The sequence below is a fragment of the Leuciscus leuciscus genome (genome assembly GCF_965113295.1).
Source record: "Leuciscus leuciscus genome assembly, chromosome: 16".
Lineage (NCBI taxonomy): Eukaryota > Metazoa > Chordata > Actinopteri > Cypriniformes > Leuciscidae > Leuciscus > Leuciscus leuciscus.
This window is the reverse complement of record NC_138740.1, coordinates 25,008,960-25,031,778: the sequence shown is the minus strand read 5'-3', so window position 1 is coordinate 25,031,778 and position 22,819 is coordinate 25,008,960. Positions and strand designations below refer to the sequence as shown.

The 22,819-nt window shown below is 40.6% G+C and overlaps 1 protein-coding gene across 5 annotated transcripts in view; it reads left to right on the top strand.

Moving 5' to 3' along the window:
• Positions 1–11,413: 11,413 nt before the first annotated feature.
• rai14 (retinoic acid induced 14) overlaps positions 11,414–22,819 on the top strand; it is a 45,740-nt gene continuing 34,334 nt past the window's right edge. For 4 of the 5 annotated variants that reach the window (XM_082141911.1, XM_082141910.1, XM_082141909.1 and 1 more), the window contains exons 1-2: positions 11,414–11,656; positions 12,287–12,358. In XM_082141911.1, the coding sequence (XP_081998037.1) occupies positions 12,323–12,358 (36 nt within the window). In that variant the 5' untranslated portion in view covers positions 11,414–11,656; positions 12,287–12,322. The remainder of the gene's footprint in view (positions 11,657–12,286; positions 12,359–22,819) is intronic. The other variant, XM_082141908.1, reaches the window with a different exon arrangement.

The window sequence follows — 22,819 nt, the reverse complement described above, 5'->3', positions numbered from 1 at the left end:
CGTGAGAAATACATGGTGTGGCGTGTGAGCGTGTGAACTGGTTGAATTGCGTGTGTCTCACGGCCAATGCGTGAGACTTGAGAACCCTGAGTACGTACTTTGCGAGCGCTAAAAAAAAGTACATTCTATGCATGAATGTGTGTAGTATGAATGAAATTCAGATGTACTACATAAGAGGTGAAATGTATTCTGATGGATAGATAATTTGCTTGTCATCAGAGAGAGAGATGACACTGTAGAAAGCCACAACACCTATACATATTAACATTTAAAACAATCATAGACATATTCAAATAAATAATAAAAAAGATCATACAACAAATGCGAGAGCATGGATGACAAATCAAAGGCTCATTTCTATACAAAACTTATATAACTAGTAGGCACTTTCTGCCTACTATGAGTACTGTGAATTATAACATACTTCTTTTGTCAAATACTGTTTTTCGCCTACTATAGGCCTAGTAGGGAAATATGCGATTTTGGATGCAGCCAAGGTTTGAAAGTGCATCTGAAAATTTGTGAAACAGATATTAGATAGCCTATTTAAATTTAGATATAATTTTTTTTTAAATGCAATGTTGTGTTTGCTTGTAGCTAAAACCCATGGAAATCAGTAAAAATATAGATTCACTGGCTAATATGAAATTCTTATGTCATACCATTAAACATAATGTAAAAAGACACAGTCTTTGTGTAATTATGCAGCAGCCTATATTTCTTGGGTTGCTCAAATTGTTTTGCTGTGGATGCTGTATTGTAAGGACTTTAATCAGTATAAGTGGAGACACAAGTCACCCGTGAATATATTCAGAATATTTTGTATGCTTATGTACCTGTGCTCACTGCCAGGTTTGAGCTTAAAGTGGATAGCATTCAAAGGTCTTTCGTTGAAAGCGTATGATGAAAGACCCTCTTCAAATCTGCTCTTTAGCAGAATGATGAGCGGGGAGAGGATGCCAGAAGGTTTGAGTGAAATTGAGTGGTAGTTATAACAGAACAGTACTACCCCCTCCTGGACAGAGAACTTCAATTATCAAGCATGTACTTGAACTCGTTTTAGAGAAGATTCACTCTGAGAGATGAGTTTATTTAAATGCAGTGATCCTTGCCTGACATATGATTTCTTTACACTTTTAATTCAGTACAGGAACCATCCACCAAACGTAATCCAAGCCGAGTGTAGTTACTGATGACCTTATTTGTCTTTCAATGTTGTCTTGTCTTAACATCTTTCATTACAGTTATACGTCATTTTTAATTCTAAACTGTAATCAATGTAGGAGTGGATGTACTTGAGTTTTTGGCATGCATATAAAAATACTGATTTGCATATGTGTGCAATATATTATTCATGATGCGGGAAAGCAACGAGATTCATCATTACTGACATATTTACTACAACTGCGTAACCAGTGGACACGTTGTCAGCACCAATGGAAATCATAAGCCCATTGAAAGTAGTGGGACCCTTCATGAGATATTTTGAGCCGGAGAAATTTTATGATGAAAAGCTGAGCTTTATCCTATTTGGTTTGTGACATATAGCTGTTCCCGTACATTGCCAGCTCAGTGGAATCTTCAGTTATTGAAGTGAGGTTACGGGTGTCACCTCTAAGCCTACCTCCAATCCAAACCTTTATATAGCCACTAAATGAGGAGATAAACCAGTATATTGGCCACAAGGATGAGTGTGGGGGAAACATAATAAACAGCCCTCTGCAGATTCTTGTTTCAATGAATATGCAGAAACACATGGCTTTGCTAAATGTTCCAATTATTCTGTACTGTGTTCCAATTATTCTGTACATTTGGTATCATTCTGTGTAAGGCTGAACAAATGTTCTTGTCCTTGGTTGTAGGTGACAATTCGGTTGTTAAGTCGTGACGTAACCACTCTCCGATTATACTCTTTCCGGGTCCAAAGTCCAGGTCCTCTCTACCTACCTACCGCTTTCGCTAGTGTTTTGGTTATTATTGAGTGTTTTTACAATGCCGCAGTGCTGTGTCTCATGTCCCGAGCTAACTCACTTCAACCTCGTAAATCTTCTTTTTCATTGATGCCTGGACTCTACCCTTAATTATGCCACCTGAGTGATGAGCTACACTAACCACTCTGTTGGTGTTAAAGGAATTTAAACCCTTTTTGACCGCCAAGGGTGCCTCACTAAGAAGGACGTGATCGTAAATAAATGTACAGGTTCCACCATTGTTATTTCTAGACGAGAGGAGCGCTTGGACCCGGAAAAGGCTAAACGTGACGTGTGACGTCAGCCTTAACAATCGGATAAAGATAAATAAGCAGGAAATGCTGCACCTTTTAATAAGTATGTACTTAAAACCCTCTTTATTATAATTCCATTTGCACTACTGTATACTGTACTGCACTGCTAACCACAAACTGTGTATTACTTCTGTGAATTGTTTACTAATTCTCCGAAGAGGTGAATGCACTGTGGTTATTGCACTTTCTTTTTACCTAGAAGTCCTCATACTCTGTGTATAGTATGTTGTATATTGTTTACTGCCTGTTTGTGTCCCATGTATTCTGTGTATACTGCAATATGTGTGTCTCTACCTGTGTCTTATCCTATACTTGTTATCCATACTGTCATGTTGTGGAGATTGCACCAAAGAATTGTGAATAAAGTGATTTTATTTTATTTTATTGTAGGGCAAGTTGTCATGTCTTAAATGACATGTTATAAAATTAAAATATAAAAATGTAGTTACATTGTTTGTTGGATGAAAAAATGGTTTGATCTTTTTGTATGTTATAAAATACTATATTTTTTCATCAATTTCTGTGTTTCAGTGTGTTTTATATATATGTTTAGGTGTTAAATATGTACCTTTCAAACAGGTTGGTAAGATGTTTTGTTTTTTGAAAGAAGTCTCTAATGAAGTGGGGAAAAAAACGTACTCGGTTACTAACGTAACCTCGGTTCTCTCTAGAAGAGGGAACGAGTACTTGCGTAAGTATCTTACGCTAGGGGAAAACCTCTTTTCCTCGAGATATTGAAGCCAAAAATTATCCTTAATTTTGCAATAATGTAAAACGCATTGCAGCAGCATGCAGACATGGGCGAGACAGCTTGCGCGCCCATTGGCTGCTCTGCGGCAACTGCACCAGCCTATCGATAGAGGCCCCTCATGACGTCAGAACCAATGAGGGTGCTTCGCGCCCATTACGTCATGTCCCGCAGAAAGCGGGTGGGGCTAGGGCTATAAATACGGCCCAGAGAGGCTGGTTTGGTCCGTTTTTTCATCGCTGAAGCGAATCAGAACGTGACGCATGCACGGCAAGATACGCAAGTACTCGTTCCCTCTTCTAGAGAGAACCGAGGTTACGTTAGTAACCGAGTACGTTCTCTTACGAGAGGTTCTCTCGTACTTGCGTAAGTATCTTACGCTAGGGGAACACAGTGTAAAACGCCGTGCGTGCTTGAGACATAACACTAAAGTCCCAAGGGCAGGTGCCCGGGGCTCATACAGTGCCTAATCACAAGAGGCTAGAATAGCATCATTCCTGTAATATAGAGCTCTGATAAGAGCATATTATATCAAGTGTTCCACACAGCCAGGGCGAACTCGGCCTGGACTAATAAATATGGGGGACTTACGCACTGCCCACAGAAGTATACAGACGATCAGTGATCGACGCTCTAGCAGTTTCAGCATCCTGAGCCGATAGCATCGGGCGGGCAATACTGAAAAATTAAACCGAGAGCAACCTAGCTTGTAAAGCGGGAACCTCGAGGTTATAAAACCTTATAAATGTAGACGGGGAGGCCCAGCCTGCCGCCATACAGATATCTTGCAAGGCAATCCCACTGGACCAAGCCCACGACGAGGCCATGCCTCTTGTGGAGTGCGCTTTGACACCTATCGGGCATTGCAGGCCCTTGGATGTGTAAGCTAGCACTATAGCATCAACTATCCATCTGGATAGACTCTGTTTTGATGCAGCTAGTCCCTTAGAACATCCGCCCTAAACAGTGTATTGAGGGATTTAGGAACATATCCGTGCTTTGGTTTGAGTATGACTCTCGAGTCATTAGGCCCAAACTCCATACACGTCGCGCTCACTGAGAGCGCTTGCAAATCGCTTATGCGCTTCACTGAAGCGAGAGCCAGAAGAAACACTGTTTTGAAAGACAAGAGTTTCAGGTCTATTGACTGTATTGGCTCGAATGGGGCACCTTTCATGGCTTCCAGAACCGTGGAAAGGTCCCAAACGGGAACTGAGGGAGGTCTGGGAGGGTTCAGCATCTTAGCTCCTCTAAGGAAGCGAATGACCAGATCGTTCCTTCCTAATGACTGGCCAAGCGGTGGTTCAGCGAACGCTGCTATGGCCGCCACATAAAGAGCTCTTGTAAAAAGGAGAGAACCTCCGGCACCCCACAGCGTGAGGGTGAAGTGCCACTCGCTGTACACCAGCTAGTGAACACAGACCATTTTGAGGAATAGAGCCGCCTCGTAGATGGAGCTCTAGCCTGTGTGATCGTGTTTAACACTCCCGCTGGGAGATTAACGGGTACCCGTTGATGGCCCACACATGTAGGGACCAAAGCTCCGGGTAAGGATGCCAGATCGAGCTGTTTGCCTGCGAGAGGAGATCCCTCCTCACCGGTATCGGCCACGGGGCGGTACTCGTCAGCTGCATCAGGACTGGAAACCAGACTTGGTTTGTCCAAAAATGGGGCGACGAGTAGCACCGTGCATCCACTCTCCCTGATTCGCTCTAACACCTGGGGTAGGAGCGTGACAGGGGGAAACGCATAGAGCGGGCAGCGGGGCCACGTGAGCCAGCGCATCCCTGCTCTTGGAGAAAAATTCCTGACAATGAGCGTTCTCTTGAGACGCAAATATGTCTATTTTCGCTCTGCCAAATGTCCTCCATAGCAGTTTGACTGTCTGTGGGTGTAAAGACCATTCTCCTGCCGGAAGATAGTTTCTGGACAGTCTGTCTGGTCCCACATTCAGATGGCCGGGCACATGCGCTGCCCTGAGCGAGCGCAGATTGTGCTGAGCCCAGACCAGGAGGTGTTCCGTCAGCCTGTGAAGGATTCTGGATCTGATACCTCCTTGGTGATTTATATAAGCCACCACTGACATGTTGTCCGAACGGACCAAGACGTGGTGTCTTTTATCTGGGGACAAAAAGCGCCTCAGCGCGTTGTCGACTGCCATCATTTCCAGGCAGTTTATATGCAGAAGCTTCTCCCGTTCCGACCACTGGCCGAATAACGGTCTGCCCTCGAGCAGCGCTCCCCATCCCGAGGGTGAGGCGTCCGTAGACACCACCTTCACACTCGAGGAAGTCCCCAGGCTTACTCCTGACCGGTACCAGTCGGTCACTGTCCAAGGTTTCAGAGCTGCGACGCATTTCTGATCGACCTTGAGGCGCGCGAGACCGGAGGTCCAAGCTCTGCGCGGCGCGCACTTTCAACCAATACTGCAGCGGGCGCATGCGAAGCAGACCCAGCTGAAGCACTGAGGATGCTGAAGCCATGAGACCCAGCATCCTTTGAAACTTTTTGAGCGGGACTAAAGCGCCGTGGCGAAAAATCTCTGTCATGCGCTGAATACTTAGTCTGTGCTGCGGCGACAGCTGTGCTGTCATAGACAGCGAGTCCAGATCTGTGCCCAGAAAAGATATTTTCTGACTGGGAGACAGCGAACTCTTCGCCCAATTGACTGTGAGACCTAAATTCTCGAGGTGATCGAGTAATATGGTCCTGTGTTCTATGAGCTCCGACTGTGATCGAGCTAGAACCAGCCAATCGTCCAAATAATTCAGCACTCGTATTCCTCGGAGCCTGAGGGGTGCGAAAGTGCATCCATGCACATCGTGAATGCGCGAGGTGCCAGGGATAGGCCAAATGGCAGGACTGTGTACTGATATTAGGACCAGCGGGCAGCATACTAGAGGCACGCAGCTCGCAAGTGGTTTTCTCTAGAATACCTTGTTCTCCTGATTTTTCAGTGCTGTATTTTAGTCAAGGTAAGGCCATCTTCGATTTTCTTGTTCTTTTGTAATTTTAATTTGACATAATCCTGTATTTCAGTTAGACGCATTGGCACTTTAGAGAAATAGCCGCGAACGAAACACATGTAACTGTTTATAGCAACCTAATTTGCACGTAACTTAAGCCGTTGCTCCTAGCACTTTAGATTTGACACATTTTGCCGTTATTGACTTAATTGCCCGAACGAAACAGCATCTGTGAAAATTGATAGATATAAATAGAAGGGCTTTCAGATCACTTCAATAGGACCAGCGGGCAGCATACTAGAGGCACGCAGCTCGCAAGTGGTTTTCTCTAGAATACCTTGTTCTCCTGATTTTTCAGTGCTGTATTTTAGTCAAGGTAAGGCCATCTTCGATTTTCTTGTTCTTTTGTAATTTTAATTTGACATAATCCTGTATTTCAGTTAGACGCATTGGCACTTTAGAGAAATAGCCGCGAACGAAACACATGTAACTGTTTATAGCAACCTAATTTGCACGTAACTTAAGCCGTTGCTCCTAGCACTTTAGATTTGACACATTTTGCCGTTATTGACTTAATTGCCCGAACGAAACAGCATCTGTGAAAATTGATAGATATAAATAGAAGGGCTTTCAGATCACTTCAATAGGACCAGCGGGCAGCATACTAGAGGCACGCAGCTCGCAAGTGGTTTTCTCTAGAATACCTTGTTCTCCTGATTTTTCAGTGCTGTATTTTAGTCAAGGTAAGGCCATCTTCGATTTTCTTGTTCTTTTGTAATTTTAATTTGACATAATCCTGTATTTCAGTTAGACGCATTGGCACTTTAGAGAAATAGCCGCGAACGAAACACATGTAACTGTTTATAGCAACCTAATTTGCACGTAACTTAAGCCGTTGCTCCTAGCACTTTAGATTTGACACATTTTGCCGTTATTGACTTAATTGCCCGAACGAAACAGCATCTGTGAAAATTGATAGATATAAATAGAAGGGCTTTCAGATCACTTCAATAGGACCAGCGGGCAGCATACTAGAGGCACGCAGCTCGCAAGTGGTTTTCTCTAGAATACCTTGTTCTCCTGATTTTTCAGTGCTGTTAATCTATAATCTACTCCAAGATTTCTGACCGATCTTGATGGGGTGATTAATGATGACTCTAGCTGGATGGTGAAGTCGTGCTGTAGAGACGGATTGGCAGGGAGGACGAGAAGCTCAGTCTTTGCCAGGTTGAGCTGCAGGTGGTGTTCCTTCATCCATGTGGAGATGTCCGCCAGACAGCTTGAGACCCGTGCAGCTACTGTGGGATCATCTGGTTGAAAGGAGAGGAAGAGCTGTGTGTCATCAGCATAGCAGTGGTAGGAAAAACCGTGTGCCTGTATGATGTGTCCCAGTGATGTGGTGTAGATGGAGAAGAGGAGGGGACCAAGAACTGAACCCTGGGGAACCCCTGTGGTCAGCTGATGTGCTCTGGATACCTCGCCTCTCCATGCGACCTTGAAGGACCTACCTGTGAGATAGGACTCAAACCAGTGGAGTGAAGTTCTTGTGATGCCCAGTGATGAGAGGGTGGACAGAAGGATCTGATGATTCACCGTGTCGAAGGCAGCAGACAGATCCAGGAGAATGAGGACTGAAGATTTGGAAGCAGCTTTTGCGATCCGTAGGGCTTCTGTGACTGACAGTAATGCAGTCTCAGTTGAATGTCCTTTCTTGAATGCGAAGCGCGCTCTGGTCGCTCAGCGACAGAGGGGCTTCAGTGTGCTGTAACATAAGCGTCGCGCTTATGACATTTGAGGTAGGGGGCGCGCTGATAACAGCGGGCAGATTGCCCGCGCTCGATTCCTCTGCGGTGGTCAACCGAGAGGGGGAGGGCTGGGCGAGTCCCGTAAGACCTGTCATGTCTATGTGTGAATGTGGGCGTGGGATAGCGGGCACATTTACAACACTGAGAGCATTGTCCGCCTGAGCAGAGCGAATGCATGTTGGTTTCGTTTTACAGAAACCTTGAGACATGCAGAACGTAGTGTTTGTGGGCACTGGGCAGTGGGCACATTTACCACATTTAATGCGCAATCGATCTGGGTCGATTTCATGTGCGCGAGCTCTGTGTGACGGGCTGTGTTTCTGTGTAGGAATGAGCACTGGGCACTGGGCAGTGGGCATTTTGTCTACACTCATAACACCATCGGCCGTGGCCGGAACACCAGAAAATACACTCTTATGGGATTTATCTGGGTAGCCGTAAAAGCGGCGTTTGTGTGCAGGCAAGCGGGCTGTGTCGCCGACTTGTTTACTGCAGAATACACTGGAACAGTCGCATTTACTGGAACTGAACGAGCGAGAAGTTGCCATAGAAACAGAGAGCGTCAACATGCTGGCGTTTGTTTGCAGGTGTGCGTGTATTACAATAGGCTCGTCCACTGCAATATTGACATTTTCAGAGAAATGTGTGAGAATGGAGGTAGGTCCAGCCGCAGCTGGACTAGGAACACTCTCTTTTCTCCTTTCGCCAGTGACGCATGGAAACCATAGAAACGGTGCTTGGGTGCAGGCGAGCGGGTTGTACAATGCGCTCGTTGGCTGCAAAAATACACATCTGCAGTCGCCTTTTCAGGGAACTGACAGAGCGAGCATTGACGGCATAATTTTATCTGCCGGTAGACCCGGGATCGAACACGGGTCTCTCACGCGAAAGCCTGAGAATGGGGCGCAGGGGCAGGGTAGCTTTCTTGTACGTAAAACTAACCCCGACCGTCCGCTTCCAGCCTCCCCTGTGAACGGCGCAGTTTGCGCGGCTCGAACAGGGGGAGAGAGAAAGCTAGCCCCGTGACCGTCTGCTCCTGACATCCCCTGTGAACGGCGCGGTTTGCGCGGCTCGAACAGAGGGAGAGCAGGTATCATCCTCCAAGCAGGCAAGGCAAGCGGGCGCACCGGCAAGCTTTGCGGGTTGGGGGGGCGGGGGGCGGAGGCGCAGTCTCGGAGAAGGATGCCAGTTGAGTCCGCAGAGTCACCATAGGCAGTAACTAGCTCGCAGTGAGGGCAGTCGCCGTCAGCGAGCGCGAGAGCTGCGCGTCCTCAGGAAAGGGGCGACTTGAAAAAGACGCCCGGCTCTTTTAGTGCAATGAGAGTGTGTGTCGCGGCGGCGAACACACACATACACAAAACACAGTAGCAGAGAAAAGGATATGTACGCCGGAAAGCGTGAGCAGGAACGGCGACTGAAGGCGGCGAGTTGTTGACCGGCAGCTTCAGATGCAGAACAAATCCCGCTGAGTGCTTGAATCAGACGGCGCGGCTTCCTCTCAGGATCCAGCGATGCGTAGGCTCGCTGAAGAGATGAAAAACTGACCAAACCAGCCTCTCTGGGCCGTATTTATAGCCCCACCCGCTTTCGGCGGGACATGACGTAATGGGCGCGAAGCACCCTCATTGGTTCTGACGTCATGAGGGGCCTCTATCGATAGGCTGGATGCGTTTTACATTATTGCAAAATTAAGGATAATTTTTGGCTTCAATATCTCGAGGAAAAGAGGTTTTCCCCTAGCGTAAGATACTTACGCAAGTACGAGAGAACCTCTCGTAAGAGAACTGTAATATTATGACATATAAAATCTTACAATTTGGTGCACAAGAAATATTTCTTAATATCAATGTTAAAAACTGTTGTGTTGCTTAATATTTTTGTAGAACCCATGATATATATTTTTTTGTATTATTTGACATTTTTATAGAAAGTAAAAAAAAACTGAATTTATTTGAAACAGAAACCTTTTGCAACATTTTTACTGTCAATTTTGAGCAATTTAATGGATCCTTGCTGAAAAAAAAAATATATTAGCCTACTTAAAAAAAAAAATCATTCTGATCCTAAATATTTGAACAATAGTGTATATATATACACACGAAAGGAAAATAAGCTAAACTTGTGTTGCAACTTTGTCTGTATCCTGGGGCTGTGTTGCTTTTAATATGATCTTTTCATATTCCCATAATGAATGTTTTTTTCATGATATAATAGGTAATAACCTGTTGTTTAAATGTATTGTTGTGTTTATTACTCTGTCGCTTGTAGCAGTGGACCACCAAGGCACAGACCCACCACTAACCAAAGAGACAAGCGTGGGATTGGTGTTATTTCTTCTTTCTGGTGCTGCATCACCACAGATATATTGCAGCAGCTCTGAGGAAATTAAAGGGCGGGCTTCTTGTCAACTCCATTAGTCCTACTTTCAACTTATATTCTACAGTGAAAGACAAAACTACACAATGAAGCATGAATGTGCTTGATGTTACAGCATTGATTATAATACAAGCCCTTTATTTGTCCCTAGAGGTTTATTTGGAAAGAAACAGCAAAATCTCAGTCTGTCAGCAGCAAATTCTCTTCCCCAATATGAGTCGACGGACCACACAGTTCGGTTTGATGCCATGTTCTACTATAAACTATTATCAAGCCATGATTTTGCATGGACTTGGTCTGATTTAGTATACGGTACAATGGCAGCATAGGTAGGTATAGGCCTACTAAAATCGTTGGACGTGTCCACCTCGTGGCGCCCTTCCCCAGCTCTGCTGCACCGGATAGGTCACTATATCGAATCAGCACGTTTGGCTTAAGAGTTCAGACCCCGAGGACACTTTCATGGTCTCAGTGGAAAGTAGGCTATTGCATATCGCTCACAACTTCTAGCTTATTTATAGCCTATATACATCATCATAAAGATATCTGCTCTCGAGCGATTACTGACGCTGGTTAAATTCTTTCCCCGCATAGAATAAAATGGTCTCGTGAACCTTGGTAATTGCTAGTTTGTTACAACGGTAAAAATAAATAAAAATTAAATTAAATTCGTATACAAATGAACGTAGTTTATAGCTTTAAAAATTAGGAATAGCTATTTAGCCTATGCCCTTAATCGATTATTTGAATTCATTCATACGCGTTTAATGTGTAATGGTGGCTATAATGACCTTTGATGACATTTGTTTTTCAGTAGTTTAGGCTACTGAAGGATTTCCTAACGCAACAAATTTGTTTTGAATTAAAATGTTCAAATGCTGGCTGGTTTGATTATGACAATAAAGATAGGCTACTCAGAACACGATGTAAAAAATTAAATAATAATTTAACTTTAATTAGTTAAATTAATTATAAAAACAATATTTAATTAATTTAATTAACCTTTTTTTTTGTGAAACAAAAATTACATTTATTATAGAGAGAAATTAAAAAAGTCTGGGGACATCCTAGGGGACATTATTAAACTTATTAAACAGTCACACGGATATTTTGGTGATCAATATTTCTAGCATGGTAAACATTTTGTGAGGGGAATAAAACATGTCTCATGTAGTTACTGTAAGTATACAGTCAAGCTCGGTAGTCACGAGGACACATCGGTGGTGACGTCACTCTATCTGCCCGGGGAACAATCAGAGGCAGCGCGAGCGCCACTTGAATGGATTGTTGTCGGTGAATAACTTTGCTCCTGGTTTCTCCCCTTTAGCCCACCGCTCGTATTTTCCACATTTTCCCCCTAATATTTACGAGTTCAAATTGCACTAAATGGTATATGAAGCACTTAACACCACTCGGAAAAGTGTGTTAGCAACAAACCCCTGAGGTCTGTGTGTGCGGCTTAACTTTTGCAAAGTGGGTAAGTGCAGAAATCTAAACACTCTTTTCCCGTGTATTTTTTCCTTCCAATGTTATGCTATTCCAAATGGAACTCTGCTGAAATTTAGAACGAAACATTTCAGACTTCACGCTGCCGAATAAAATAGTTGTAATTTCGCTTCAATGTTACATGTACATGCCAGTGTTTACAATCATCATTCCTGTCAGCTATAGTTGCACACAATGTTGCCATTGTTCTTCAGTGAAGCGCGCGGTCATTCCTGTTTGCTTTTCTTATCTTGTTGGAGTCTTTCTGAACACTCCATCTAAACTTTTCACTTTCCCGTGGAGACTCCTCAGGAAGATCCAAGAATATCAGTGACCCCAGTTTATGTGTATTTATGGAGTTTATAGAGTGTCTGGACGGAAGTGTCTGGAAGGAACTACAAAATACTCTGACATTTTAAAATGTGCACAGTGAACATGCATTAGATTGAGTACTACTGCCACTGGAGCCACTGTAACTTGATCCACCCTGTTTTGCCTCCAAAAGCTTGGTCTTGCCATTAATAACAGTGCTGCTGACCTGATCCTTAGTTTCCGCCGTATTAAGCAACACATTGCTTTTGGAGTATGTGTGTATGACTAACTAAAGTCTGATTTTATTCAGGTGTCTTGGGATCTGTTAAAATCTGAATGGACTAATATGAAGAGCCTGAAGGCAAAGTTTAGGAAGAGTGATGTAAGTATGACCTAGTGTACTTTCAGCTGGTTTGGAACTGAATGGTGTTGTGCTGGTCTTGAACGCTTGTATTGAGAATCATATAAACAGTCCCTCCATGATAAAGAAAAGAAAATGTAACACCATATTCTTACGCACGACATTCACAGTTGTCTATATTTTCATTCATTTGGATTCTGAGGTAAAGTTTCATAGTCAGCCTCTGTGAATGTTCTAGACTGCATGATGAGTGAATGACTCAGAATCAGACATGTCTGCAGCTTTATTATGATGACTGAGTCATAACTGGGAGTATAATTTTAAGGCAGAGAACTTCTGCACTCCCGAAGAAAGAATGAAAAAACACTCCTCAGAGGAGCTTCCTGCCACCAGATGTGATTCAGCAATCATTTCTAAGCCTATAATAGAACAAAATCAGTCTCAGGCTGAAGTATTGGAATGTGCACGAATGAAACGCTATTGCTTATAATTTCATGTTTTGGCTTGCCAAACCATTGCCACTTGGGCTGAGTCAGCGGATAGAGATTACTGTGAAATTCTATGTGATCATCAAACCACAGAACTAAGCTGAGTTTTAATATACTTTCTGCCAGCACATGGTCACAGTGGCATTTTGGACATTTGCACGGAATGTTGTTAAGAGCAAGCTCGCCATAGCCACATTCACAGTTCATTATATTGATTTTCTCCTTGTATGGAGGCTAAGTCACGCATTACTGTTTTTATGTTTTGTAATTGGTGGGTGTTTGCTTGCACAACAATGTGGTTGCCTAGAAACAATGCATAATTTTATAGAGAAATCTACTCACTCAATTCATAGGTAGAACTTTGCATGTCTGTCTTTGTGCAAGATGCGGCATTGGAAATCATAGTATGGCATTATATAGTCCAGCCAGTTGGTTGTTACTCAATTTTTTATATAGAAAAATATTTGTAGTAATAAAAAAGAAAAAGGAAACTTCCTCTTTAAGTTTTTGGTTTTGATTCCTTTTAGTTGTATTTTGTCATCACTTCTGCTTGTATCAGTTGTAACCTGTACATTCACCAATCAAACGTCTTGTTTCAGTACTTTGCCATACAGGGTGTTTTCTGGAAAAAGAGGTAATCGAGAGAGAACAAGAGAAACAAAATATCCTCCTGGTTCTATTTGGGGTTTTGTGTGTCAGTCCAGAACTGTACAGGAATGTTCATGTAAGGCCAGGCTTTCATTCTTGTGCAAAACAGGAGACCAGAACTGCCAGGATAAATACTTTTACAAGAGTGTCTGATTGCCAAGTTCTTGTAATATGTGATGTTACTTTACCAGCACTTCATGTGTTTGTAGTCCCATTTGAACCATTCTAGTGTACCCATAACTTATTGCATAACAAAGAGCGAGAGATAATGCTATTATTACATTTGTTGGTATTTGTGGCATGTTTGAGAGACTCATAAAATGTTTTTTCTTGCTTCTTGCTCAGAGTTGCATGAAATTCCAGTCCTTATGTGCAAGGCACATGGCATTAAAAACAGCTTGTTGTAGACCAGGTTTATTGCATCTCAGTAGGATAGCGGCACTATTGACTTTTGTCATTCACTTGCAAAAATAGACCTTTTGTGCACACAAATCAATAGCGGCACATATCTAAATTTGCTATGTTTACATGATGAGAGTTGTCTTTTATCTGCTCATGGATTGACTCACTTTGGGTCTGCTTAAGTCATTGAGAATTTGGAAAACCTCCACTCCTGCTTGGGGTTCTTTTCCCATGTAAGCATCTAGATGTAAGTTGATGTTTTGCAGGCTGCTGATATTACTGTATAAGCTCTTTATTTATTAGCTTGTCTCTAACAAGCATTTTATCAATTAACATTATTATGCAATGTAGTTCATATGGTTCCTGGTTTTCTTATTTAATCTCATTTAGTTGTTAACTTTATTTCAGTGATGCAATGGAAAAATTGTATCACAAATTGTTGGATAACATTTAAGCGCACATTGTGGGCTGAATGCCCTTTTAATTGCTTAACAGACAGTTTTGCAGATTGAAAATTGCAATCTGTTGATGTTATATGGGCTTTTATCTAGATTTAGGCCTATCTAGTTATCCAGAGTATTTTAGGTTAAGTTGACGCATGAATAAACAGGAAATGGAAATGAAAATTGCCTAGATGCTCCTTATTTAGCACGATTGTGTCATTTTCGCTTTAGATCAGATGAACTTTCAAGTGTGGTTTTTCCACCCGGTCTCATGAAAAGTCATGAGGAGACTGCAAAAGCATAAGAAATCAGAAAGAAACTGTCCATAAAGAAACTGCCCAAACCTAAACCCAACTCCACAACCCAGCCTTAAATATGTTCTGTGAATCTTTAAATTAAATATTTGGAGAGAGCCAATATTAGTCACCAAAACTGGTTTCCAACAATCTTCAAAACATCATATTTTGTGAAGAAAAAACTGTGCGACAAGTAAAAGGAGTTTCGGTTCATTTTTGTGACACGCTCTACAAAAAGTTCATGGAAAAGAAACTGAGACGGCAGAAGCGGCATCTTGTTTGTTTTCTTTATTTATAGTAAAACCCCTTAACTGTTAAAAGGACTAGATATCACTGCGGACATTCAAACTGATTTTTTTATTATGAATATAGGACTGACCTGAAGGAAAATGCTATATCTACTGTAAATGCAGGTACACTTGCTTACTCAATCTCTCACAATACTCTACTCTATAAGCTTCAATGAACAATATCAATGAGAACGTGTTTAAGTTGCTAAGAGTGGTTGCTAGGGGTGTTGTGTAGTGATACATAGAACCTTTGGGTGAAGAGGTCATAGATGAATAAATCGTGAATCAGAATCAAGGACTGGAACTAACCGTTTTATAAAAAAAGTTATTTAAATAATATGTAGTACAATCTGTTGTAGTTTCCCCCTCTTTTCCACCTCGCTTTTAAATTGCTTATGAAAGCCCTGTGGCTGTGTGCATTTTATATCGAATTGACAGCAATTCAGGGGTGGCAATTGCTTGAATGCTGGGTTCATTCTTCTTCTTATTGAAAACAACAACAAAACAGTACAATGACAAACTCGTTTGTATTAAACAGAACTTTTATTTATATAACAATATAACATAAACGAATATTGTTTATATAACAAAACGAAGAAGACTGCTTTATTAACAAAGCATGGCATACACCATGCTATGCAGGGAACTATTAGCATTGGGTTTAAATCCAAAATATTGGCAAATAGGCACTTTTACATTTTGCTTTGAAACCAAATCTTACGCCAGCATCTTGTCAGTGAGCTCTCCTCACTTTTGTCACGTGATAAATGAAATCTGACTCCTGCTGCTGATCTGTGTTGCCACTCTCGTTCGGCTCACGGCACGCTGAATTAAGCTGACGCGTTTTTAATTGTAATGTATGCTCTCCAACTGAACTAAATAATTGTATTACTATAAAATCAAAACGACAGTGGGCAGGGGTGGGCAAGTGATTTAATCGGTGTGTGGCTAAACACTGTGTAACACCGGTAACACAGACTATTGCAGCATGTCTAGTCACAAGACTGTATTGGGTTTTCTCTATGCTTAACGTTATGCTGGTTTATTCGAGTCGATCTTTTTACTAAACATTATGTGTGGCTCACATTAACGATCAGGTCAAAATGTTAATGTAAAGCTAAACGTGTTTAGAAACATAATAGTTGTGTTAATTTATTTTTCTCTACCAAGCCTTTTCCCTTAAGAATGTCAGTTCACGACAAGACTCCTAGCAGACTGGATTTATCTCATCTGGAACAAAGTCATGTCCACGGCTCTTAATTAGTGTCCTTACCCTTTTCCCCATTAACTACAACCTTCAACATGATGAAACCCTCAGTAAAATCTATCCTGAACTGTCTGAGGAGATAAGAACTCATTTTACTCTTCCCATAAAGTCAACAGAAAAAATGTGGATTAATGGCATCATAATGTTGTTAATGGTATTTTGGTTTCACCTTAGGTCAAAGCGTCCATTCTGGGAAGAATCCGATGTGTCCAGTGCCGAGGTTAAAGTGGTTGAGGAGGGAGGCAGGATTGTGATAAGGCTAGCTGTGCTTTTGTGGAATTACCTCATCAGTAAGATATGGCTGCCAGGGGATTTAGAAACAGGGTCTCTGCCATGTGAGGGTAAAACACACAACCCTTCATTACATTGTATAACCTCAAATGGCAAAGACAAACGTCTCCTGTGCAATATTTATTTTGTGGGTTGAATGGGAGTCTACACTATTTCACATGCCCTGTAAAAGTATTCGCAGTGAACACGCATGTAGCATCCCTTCCCCCTCTCTTCTCTGTGTTTAACTGTATTCGCTTGGCCGTAGCAGACTGCCCAGACGCTAATTCCTTTCTATCCTTTGTCATAGACCGACACCTTTCATACACGCAGTCGTTGCTGCTTAATTCCAACCTTAAAGGGAGTGGATCATGGTCTAGGCTGACCGAGTAACCATCCTGTAGCCTTTCCAAAAGTAGTTTGCCTTATAAATAGCACCTTCTATTGACAGTGCCAGGTGTGTATTAATTTAATATGTTTAGTCGTGCCAGCCAAACATTAAAATGACTGCTAAAAACAACATCAGTAAAGGTGAGGTCTAGTCAAACAACTGACCCCCATACCATCTCTGTTTTCAGTTCAGATTTCAGTGACCAATCAAATGTTTACAGATCTCATCCATTTGGTCCAGGACCAATCAGATAACCTCAGAAAAAGCCCCAGATGACCAATCAGAGTGAATCTGGCAGCAGTGCTGTAAAGCGGATGAGAATGGGCACAGCAGGTATCTGCAGTAAGAAGAGGGTTTCTGTATTAGCCCAGACCCAGCTGCCCAGCTCTCAGAGATTAACAAATCTAGCCCCAATACCCCCCTTCCCTTTAACCTCAGCCCCTTTAGTTCACATCCCTTCTGGTATACATATTACATCCTCCGGCCTAATACATTTATCCCAGACTCCAATTTTCATTTGCCTTGTTTTCCCTGCATGTAATTGTGGTTTGATTAAGTGCAGTCCTGATAGTATAAGATGGCTCATCTGCATCTCCTCAGTGAGTTAAGACATGCTGTAAGCTTCTGTAGGCATGAGTTATCTCAGTAACAGTTGTTGTGGTGAAGTAATGACAGGCTTTACAGGTTGAGAAATTAGCTGTCAGGATGAATCAAACATGCCTGGCTCCCTAAGGTGATTCTTATGGGGGGGATTTTTTTCATTTTGAGGAGGAGGCGCATTTTTTTTAGACAAAAAAAAAATCCTAAATGTTTGCTCACTTATTTATTGTTTTCACAAAAAAAAAAAAAAAAAAAAAAAAGAGTTTACACAACAAAAGGAAGCTTAATTTAAATTTAATAAAACACAAATAAATACATGAAATAAAGAAGACGCGGCAACGCTGAATCACTCATGCGGTTTGTGAAATTGCGTCTCACATAAAGTTTTAAAATGACTGATTTGATTTTATAATCTGTGTGGATTAATTTACTCATACAACCTACATGTTAGAGTGAATGAATCTTTGCGGAAATTTCACACATTATAAACGCAAGACCTGTGGGAATGATTAAAATGATGCGCAATACCCGCAATCCCACGACCAAATTTCGAGCCCTGCCCTGCTACTAACTGTTAGTATTACTGCTTCAGGACTCATCCCAGATAATGGTTTGTTTGTGTTGATTGCTTACAGCCATGCCATTTATTTCAGATATGTTTTTTTTAATCTTTTTTTATATTATCTTAATAAGAATAGAATGTGGGTGTCACCTGGTGGAGAAAAAAAGTAGTGCTGATATTGTAATGTCATTAATTATTTAAAAACATCAATGCAATAAAACATTTGTGCAATTAATCATGTCCACTGAACCATAAATTCGTAATGAAGAGTTATCCTACAATGGTTTAACCTTCATGTTTTTCATCAGGACAGATTCCAGTGGCATTACTCTAGGATGCCACACTTGGTAGGGAACTAAAGTCAAGAAGATAAAATGAAATTCAAATACAATTATGCTAGAAACATTTACCATTTTAAAATGTACAAAACGCTACCTTCACCATGCAAAATTAATCACTCAAAATTTTTATCCAATTCACTCAAATACATACATAACTTTGTTTATTATGGTTGGAGCTAAACTCTACTGGAAAGTGGATCTCTAGGGCTAGAGTTGCCCTCCCCTAGTCTAGAAGTTAACGAGTGCTGGGTTTGAATTCTGTATAATATGAAGTAACTTGTATAATATAAATACTTTTATATATAATATAAATACTGCAGCTGTATGTCAATCCAGACTTTCTGAACTTTCCAGAGTCCTCATGCCCTCTAAACTTTCACTTTCTGCAACATCTTCCAACCCATTGTTTAATCTCTTTTCATAGGCAAATTATCTAGAGTTCCTCCAAGAGATTTGGCACAGGACCCAATTCAAGTTCAAGGGATTAAAGCACATTCTTTTTGAGCGGATGAGTTTGGTGGAATGTGAAAATGAGTGTTCAAAGTTAGGTACAGAAGGTCTATTTTAAGTCTGGTTCGCAGAGTCTCAAACAAGTCATGTGGTTTCTGTCTTTTTAATCCTCATATCTATTCAGACTAATATAAACTACCCCACATTCTGCAATTGATTAAGCAGTTGCAGATGTAGTTTAGTAGAAAAGGTGCATTGTTTTTCGGAAAAGGTTCATATGGTTGGCGTTAGAAAGTACTGGAAGTCATAACATCGCAATTATTTCACAGAGCTATAGATACTTGCCCCCCATATTACGAAGGTCTGCTTTAGATTGCACCTAGACAACATATCTGGTATTTATTTAGAGGTTAGTCCACAGATGGACCCCTTCTATAACAGTTTCTGGCAAAATAAATGCAGTTATTACTGAAATCTCTGGACTTCCATAGTACGTTCGCTTCTGAACTTTGTTAAACAAAAGGAGGCATTTGTACACAGTGTAAAAGTTTCCCACAAAAAGACTCTTTGCTCTTTATGGAAGAGGCACTTGGTTACTTGAGTAGACTATATGCATGCTTTTAGTGAGTGGGGGGTTGGGGAACGGTTCAAAAAACAGATTTTAAAGCCATATCTCAATATGTGTGAAAACAAGCTTTTAGGGAATAACATTAACAGCTGTTGTTTATCTGCACAGACCATTTGCATGAATCTAAACCAAGGGGTTTCTCTCAGAGATCTCAGCAGTTCTATCTGGATGTCTTTTGTACAGATTTGCACTCAGACCATACTAATGGTTAAGCCCTGAATGGATATCCAGAACCTTCCGTTTCAACCCCTCAAGCTCTTCCTTATTCACTGGGGTTTTATCAATATGCCACATGGCTGAAAATCTAATAATGAGATTAAGAGGGAGATTATGTCTTTAGTGTACTTTCACCCTCCTGAACTGGTATCGCTGGTGCAGGCTGGCTGACTGGACAAATATTAAAAGCGTCATGTTTCATTCACATCATCTTTCAGATTTTAGATCTAGCAGCTTTAATGGTCTTTTTGGACTGTTTAGGTAGTTTTGAGAGGAAACTTTTTCCCCCACCATATGACCTCTGCAGAAAAGGTGCTTTTTGTTAAAATGAAGTCGATTAATATCTCAATATTCTAATGTTTTTTTGTTTGTTTTTTTGCAGCAATTGCAGAGCTTACAATATTAGAACTCTAGCCAGATGAGTCAATATTATAATTTTGTATTGTCTCTGTACTTTTAAATGCAATCAATTTTATAATACCTTACAAAATTTGATTGTACAGTTTCAGTATGTAAAATAGATTTTCATTTCAAGAGTCAACAGATTTCATTAAATTATAAGTGCTTATAATGATTAACTTTTGTTAACATACACTTACATGTATATTAGTAATTTACACTACCGTTTAAAAATTTGAGGTAAGTAAAAATCTCATAAGAAATAAATAGCCTACTTTTTATTCAGCAAGGATGTATTCAATTGATCAAAAGTGATATGACATTTATAATTTGATTTCCATTTCAAATAAATGCTGTTCTTTTGAACTTTCTATTCATCAATGAATCCTGAAAAAATTTATCATGGTTTCCACAAAAATATTAAGCAGCACAAATGTTTTCAACACTGATAATAAGAAATGTTTGAGCAGCAATTCTGCAAATTAGAATGATTTCTGAAGGACCATGTGACACTAAAGAGGAATGTCTGCTGAAAAATAAATTAAAACATTCAAATAGAAAGCAGTTATTTTGAATTGTAATAATATTTCACAATATTACTGTTTGAACTTTACTGTATTTTTGATCAAATAAATGCCTTGGTGAGTATATGAGACTTCTTATCTTAAAACTTGGTACTGACCCAAAATGTTCGAACGGTAGTGTGTTGTGAGTCCCTAGACCTTTTCGGTGTCTTGGTGTAAGCCTGGGATAAGTGCAAACCTGCAACAAAGTGCAACAAACCCCTGCAAATAGGAAAATTGCCATATTTTATGACATTTATTTAGCTAAAGCTAAATCTTTTAGCTTTTTATTAAGTATTTGTGGACATTTTTTGGATCATGTGATTATCCACAATGTAACAATAATAATAAGTAATTTAGTGATTCTGAGGTTTAAACATTCTCACGCAGGAATGTGCTTTTCCGAGCATTCACCAAACTGCTCTGAGCTTATCATCTCAGGAATCCTAGAAAGAGAAGATGTCCAAATTTTAGCAGTGTGAGTGTAATCGGTCAAACTGAGAACACGCCTAGTGCCAGGCTTGAACAGAGACGAGTTTGATAAGAGGTCATAGTCCAGCCTGTTCTCAAGGTGCTCTGCCGCTTTCGAATTTAAGAAACCATTAGTTTGAAAGTCTATGTCTGGTTCACATGGACGTGGTTTGTAGTGTTTGATCCATTTGACTTATGTACAGTCAGTATAGGCTGCAGTATAAGTTCAAGTATATAGCACATTTAAAAACAACCACAGTTGACCAAAGTGCTTAACAATGTCAGGATAGACAAACAAATAAACAAAACAAACACAGTAAAAAAAAAACATTTAACACAGGCCTGTTTTCTATTAATATTGTTGCGCTTCTTTTGCAAAATATTCTGCATGACATGTCAAGGACAATGGTCACAACTTGGCCACACGCCTACATTGTTCTGCCAATGGGAAAGAAAGTAAAATTATCTATATTGTTTATTTTACTTTCGGGAGGTATATCAGTGTATGAGATTATACAATGTGCTATAGAAATATGCTCTGTCCATTGATTCTCAACATCTAATTAATGAAATTGCCATGTTCTGTCCTACTTAGTTTATGAACAGATAACACAAATTCAACATGAAAACCGTTTGATCTGAACCACTTGTCTTGCCTCTGGTTCTAAATATTGCACGACTTAAGAGGACCTTTATCAGATAAAAGTTTAATGCTTACACTGAACGATGGGTGGAGGTAATGTTTGTGCTATGTGTCCCCGTTTTCCACTGGTTATTTAGTCCAACAGGCCCTTTTGAGATAATGTTAAGTGTTTCCTGTTTTTGCAAAGGCCCACCGTGACAAAAAGGAGATCTCCAGCCTGTTGCTGGATGTTTAAAGTTTATTTTGGAAGTTTGTGTAGATTTTCACATCTTTTTATAGCTGGAAAACCTTATGTTTGTTCTTTCATTCACAGTGTATTAAAAACCTATTTATCATATTGGTTCTGGCATCAGACTGGCAGTGATGTTTGTTTTGTGCGGTCCTTTGCAATATTGGTAAAATGCCAGTCATGTAACATCCCTTTTTTGTGTTTGCTATTTTATTCTATGTTGTATTCTGATACATGCTATGCATTCTGTTCAAGCATTGGATTATTATTTATTTTTAAATTGTGCACCATTCTATTCTTCTCTCTCTCCAGAAGCTATTTTGTTCTCAGATTAAGGATATTAATCCAAAACATACAAATCATGTAGTCTCTCTACAGAATATTTCAGTAAGATTCTTACAGAAATATCATAGCCATATATAGCACACTGGTTGATACCAGTAATATTTAACATTGTCGTGTGCTTCTTTTAGCTTATTTTTAACTTTATTTCAAAAAGCTTTACAACAAAAAGACACACACACACACACACACACACACACACACACACACACACACACACACACACACACACACACACACACACACACACACACACACACACAAATACACACACACACACACACACACACACACACATATATATATATATATATATATACACACACACAACAGTTCGTTCTGGTTCTTGAATCTGATTGGCTGAGCGCCTTTTCCAGCCATGCGATGTTCCACCACTATCACCACATTTCACCGTATCACTCTGCTTTCAGTATTTCTCACAGCGAGTATCATGGCAGATGAGCAAACCCACCATCATTTTAGTTGTTGTGTCACAGAATGTAGTTTTCAGAGTTTTTTAGGTTAGAATGTAGTTATTTAGAC